The sequence below is a fragment of the Procambarus clarkii genome, chromosome 12, assembly GCF_040958095.1.
Source record: "Procambarus clarkii isolate CNS0578487 chromosome 12, FALCON_Pclarkii_2.0, whole genome shotgun sequence".
Taxonomy (NCBI): domain Eukaryota; kingdom Metazoa; phylum Arthropoda; class Malacostraca; order Decapoda; family Cambaridae; genus Procambarus; species Procambarus clarkii.
In genome coordinates, this window is record NC_091161.1 from 33,894,479 (window position 1) to 33,900,120 (window position 5,642).

General features: G+C 39.8%; 1 protein-coding gene across 4 annotated transcripts in view; it reads left to right on the top strand.

Annotated features, from left to right (window-relative positions):
* Window positions 1-491: 491 nt before the first annotated feature.
* The window catches only part of LOC138349639 (baculoviral IAP repeat-containing protein 8-like), a 54,125-nt gene continuing 48,974 nt past the window's right edge, over window positions 492-5,642 (top strand). The window contains exons 1-2 of one of the 4 annotated variants that reach the window (XR_011228243.1): window positions 492-518; window positions 1,902-1,987. Coding sequence is in view for 2 of the 4 variants with exons in the window: in XM_069323362.1 (XP_069179463.1) it covers window positions 816-986 (171 nt within the window). In the remaining 2 variants the exon portion in view is untranslated. Of the gene's footprint in view, window positions 652-806; window positions 987-1,901; window positions 1,988-5,642 lie in introns of all 4 variants that reach the window. The other 3 variants (XR_011228242.1, XM_069323363.1, XM_069323362.1) reach the window with 3 other exon arrangements.

Sequence of the window (5,642 nt, forward strand, 5' to 3'; positions counted from 1 at the left end):
TAGTTCTCTACTCTATGGTTGGTTCTGTTCAGATAGATTTCGTGGTATAGTATTCTTGATCGCAAGTTTCCAACTTAGACTGGGCAGGTTGAAGTCACCTTGGAAGATGTCATTTATTGGGTTTACCATTTTATCAGACTATTCTCGCTTTTCAGACTATTCAGACTTGCTTGCCACTGTTTAGCGTTCTGTGCTTTCAGCATAAAAGTATGGACAGCTGAGAGTGCAGCATTTTTTTTTTCCTAGAATGAGGATTCGTACCTGTCAGGATGGAGAAATCTACAAGTTGATTCAAAGCTACATTTTCCTTTCCTTAGTATATTACGACATTTTTGGGGGGAATGATTGATTGCATTCTATTCCTTTTCTATTGTCAACAGAATGTCTACAAATATCCTTTACATATTTGTACTTGTATAGATGTGAACAGATATTTTAAAGTCTTATGCACTAGTTAATTTGCTCAAAACATACTTAAAAGGGTATTTCTATTGCAGGTGTGTCCGAGGGAGCTACAGGTGAGCATGAGGGAGCTACAAGTAAAGCCAAGTATATACAAGTAAACTGTCGGTAAAGCCTCTTGTATTCACCTAGTTGTGCTTGCGGGGGTTGAGCTCAACAGAAGGCGTTATGGCGCTTCCAAGCTACTAGGTGGGTGTGGTAGTGGGTTTAATGTCCTGTAGTGAAGTATGTGCTTTTAATACACACTCACACTTGCTCATACTTCACATTAATAGAAATAAACTCTCTAATATTGTTGAAGTGACTTTACTTGTGAATTTGTATGTGAGGCGGCCTCATGTCAGGTGAGGTGAATGACGTCACAGGTAGTTGACCCATCAGGCCAAGCTAGTCAAGAGGCGCGGCGGGCAGTGTGGCGCGGGCCGGCGTGGGGAGAGGTGCTGCTCAGCGCCCGCCTCATTGGTTTTACTAAATTAGTCACCTGGACAGTCCTGTGCATGAGGTTACCCGCGTCAGGCTTACAGGCAAGTTACTCTAGATGATTTTATCACATTATATTCTGTTGGTACAATAGTCTATATTTGCTGATTGTCTTAGCACAATTACAACATGTTAAAGCTTTATTTAAAATTATTAAATTGACTCTGGTTTACTCATTTGATATAATATTGTGTAATATACCTTTGTCTATTAGTAGAGACTTTTACCTAGCCTAAAACTTTTGATGAAGCTTATTACAACAAAATTAAATTCTAAAACAATTCCTATGTGATTAACTGTTCCACAACAGCGGCTAGAGTGTCAACATTGTGAAATTTAACGTTCGACCATAAGCAGCTGAAAATAGTTTACAAAATTGCTAGTTAAATTCTAGCAGTTATAAGGTGTTTGTTGTGAACTATCAGATTTCAATCCTTGAAATATGGACCAAAGACTTTTAACCTAACAAGAGTCGCATAAGAGCCATCCCATGTGAATGAAACTAGCCATACTGAGTCAGTGTCGTCCATTAAAGCATGTTTAAATAGTGTATAGTTCTATGATAGTTGTTGAAGGAAATTACAGTACGTGAGTGTATTCCAACCTGTCTCCCTCGCCTAATAAATAATAGGTAACATAACAAAAACTAGTTTAAATAGTGTTAAAATGTGTGAACTGTTGTGGGTCAGTGCACGAACGAGTATAGACCGAGGACTCGTTAAATGTGAAGCGTTCGTCACGTTCATGTTTGGCTGCCGGGTTAACGACCACTTGGCCGTTGTGATGAGAACGGGCTGTGGACGAGTCATGTCTGAGGTTGGGTTTTGCCATTCTGTGGTAAGTCGGCTTTATGGATCAACCAAAGTCTGAGCTGATCGATTGTCTTGCGGGATATTTTTAAAGCTTTATATGAAGATTTTCAATTTAATTTTTTTTATATATTTAATGTGTAATTTCAGGTATGTACGAGGGTGCATCAGTACAACGGCACTGCAGCTATGGTTAACCGTATACAAGAAATTTATCTAGTACAACGGCACTGCAGGTATGGAGAGAATAAAGTTACTTGCAGAAACTTCTCACGAATTGCAGTTGGTCATTATGTAGTAGATACATATTCGCACCCAAGTACAATAAGTGAAGGGAACAAGTCTAATAAGTTTAATAGGTACACACTATACCTTGAAGCGGTGATCTTCTAATAGGTATAGTCTAAAGTGCTCCATGTGTTAACCACTTCAGAGTGGTAAACAATTAACCAGGCCCATAATTTGAACATTTAGTTGTGGTGTATCATACGGTTAATCAATCCTCTTCCCCCTCCCTTCCCTATCTCTATCCATACTTTTGTTAGTCTGTCTTCTATCCCACTAGTCCAATAAAATAAATATATATATATATATATATAATATATATATAAAATTTATATATATATATATATATATATATATATATATATATATATATATGTATATATATGTATATGTATATATATGTATATGTATATATATGTATATGTATATATATGTATATGTATATATATGTATATGTATATATATGTATATGTATATATATGTATATGTATATATATGTATATGTATATATATGTATATGTATATATATGTATATGTATATATATGTATATGTATATATATGTATATGTATATATATGTATATGTATATATATGTATATGTATATATATGTATATGTATATATATGTATATGTATATATATGTATATATATGTATATGTATATATATGTATATGTATATATATGTATATGTATATATATGTATATGTATATATATATATATATTAGTATATTTTGGTAGCAGTCTTTCCTGTAGACATATATTATTAAATATGACCGAAAAAGTAAGATTAATAATTCTAACACGAATTTTCTCAATCTTTCGTACATTATGCTTCACTGTTGGAGGTAAATCAAAAATCACTTCTCCAAAATTCATTTTTATTTCTAGTCTGACGCGACACGGGCGCGTTTCGTAAAACTTATTACATTTTCAAAGACTTCACAAATACACAACTGATTAGAACTTGCGTTTCCCTGATTTTATATCTACATTTGAGTGAGGTGGGAAGGGTGATGTGGCATTACATTTGAGTGAGGTGGGAAGGATGATGTGGCATTAACACAAGACAGAACACTAGAGGATATTAATAGGGTATTAAAAGTATCAACACAAGACAGAACAGAAACAATGGGTATTGAATAGAAGTGTTTGTAGAAAGCCTATTGGTCCATATTTCTTGATGCTTCTATATTGGAGCGGAGTCTTGAGGTGGGTAGAATATAGTTGTGCAATAATTGGCTGTTGATTGCTGGTGTTGACTTCTTGATGTGTAGTGCCTCGCAAACGTCAAGCCGCCTGCTATCGCTGTATCTATCGATGATTTCTGTGTTGTTTACTAGGATTTCTCTGGCGATGGTTTGGTTATGGGAAGAGATTATATGTTCCTTAATGGAGCCCTGTTGTTTATGCATCGTTAAACGCCTAGAAAGAGATGTTGTTGTCTTGCCTATATACTGGGTTTTTTGGAGCTTACAGTCCCCAAGTGGGCATTTGAAGGCATAGACGACGTTAGTCTCTTTTAAAGCGTTCTGTTTCGTGTCTGGAGAGTTTCTCATGAGTAGGCTGGCCGTTTTTCTGGTTTTATAGTAAATCGTCAGTTGTATCCTCTGATTTTTGTCTGTAGGGATAACGTTTCTATTAACAATATCTTTCAGGACCCTTTCCTCTGTTTTATGAGCTGTGGAAAAGAAGTTCCTGTAAAATAGTCTAATAGGGGGTATAGGTGTTGTGTTAGTTGTCTCTTCGGAGGTTGCATGGCTTTTCACTTTCCTTCTTATGATGTCTTCGATGAAACCATTGGAGAAGCCGTTATTGACTAGAACCTGCCTTACCCTACAGAGTTCTTCGTCGACTTGCTTCCATTCTGAGCTGTGGCTGAGAGCACGGTCGACGTATGCGTTAACAACACTCCTCTTGTACCTGTCAGGGCAGTCGCTGTTGGCATTTAGGCACATTCCTATGTTTGTTTCCTTTGTGTAGACTGCAGTGTGGAAACCTCCGCCCTTTTCCATTACTGTTACATCTAGAAAAGGCAGCTTCCCATCCTTTTCCGTCTCGTAAGTGAAACGCAGCACGGAACTCTGCTCAAATGCCTCCTTCAGCTCCTGCAGATGTCTGACATCAGGTACCTGTGTAAAAATGTCGTCAACATACCTGCAGTATATGGCCGGTTTCAAGTTCATGTCGACTAAGACTTTTTGCTCGATGGTACCCATGTAGAAGTTTGCAAACAGGACACCTAGGGGAGAACCCATGGCGACCCCATCTACTTGCTTATACATGTGCCCATCCGGGCTCAAGAAGGGTGCCTCTTTAGTACAAGCTTGGAGTAGTTTCCTCAGAATACTTTCTGGCATGTCAAGAGGAGTACAGGCTGGATCACGATACACTCTGTCGGCTATCATTCCGATTGTCTCGTCCACAGGTACGTTGGTAAACAGCGATTCTACGTCCAACGAGGCTCTTATCCCTGTGGCCCGTGCGCCCCGCAGTAAGTCCACAAATTCCTTTGGAGACTTCAGGCTGAAGGCGCAAGGAACATAAGGAGTCAGCAGGCCGTTGAGTCGCTTCGCCAATCTGTACGTGGGTGTGGGTATATATGATGTGGATCATCATACTCTCTGACCAAACTAAGTTCCAAAGGGTAACGAAGGACACTACAGCCGAATTAAAAGCAAAGGTCAACAAACTGATCGAAACTGTGAACGCCAAGAAATCCGGACTCCACCTGCCAAAGATCATTGGGGAATATAAACCTGGATATGCGTATGGAAATGTCAAGACGCACAAGCCTGGAAACCCACTTCGGCCAATCATTAGCCAGATACCCACACCCACGTACAGATTGGCGAAGCGACTCAACGGCCTGCTGACTCCTTATGTTCCTTGCGCCTTCAGCCTGAAGTCTCCAAAGGAATTTGTGGACTTACTGCGGGGCGCACGGGCCACAGGGATAAGAGCCTCGTTGGACGTAGAATCGCTGTTTACCAACGTACCTGTGGACGAGACAATCGGAATGATAGCCGACAGAGTGTATCGTGATCCAGCCTGTACTCCTCTTGACATGCCAGAAAGTATTCTGAGGAAACTACTCCAAGCTTGTACTAAAGAGGCACCCTTCTTGAGCCCGGATGGGCACATGTATAAGCAAGTAGATGGGGTCGCCATGGGTTCTCCCCTAGGTGTCCTGTTTGCAAACTTCTACATGGGTACCATCGAGCAAAAAGTCTTAGTCGACATGAACTTGAAACCGGCCATATACTGCAGGTATGTTGACGACATTTTTACACAGGTACCTGATGTCAGACATCTGCAGGAGCTGAAGGAGGCATTTGAGCAGAGTTCCGTGCTGCGTTTCACTTACGAGACGGAAAAGGATGGGAAGCTGCCTTTTCTAGATGTAACAGTAATGGAAAAGGGCGGAGGTTTCCACACTGCAGTCTACACAAAGGAAACAAACATAGGAATGTGCCTAAATGCCAACAGCGACTGCCCTGACAGGTACAAGAGGAGTGTTGTTAACGCATACAGTCGACCGTGCTCTCAGCCACAGCTCAGAATGGAAGCAAGTCGACGAAGAACTCTGTAGGGTAAGGCAGGTTCTA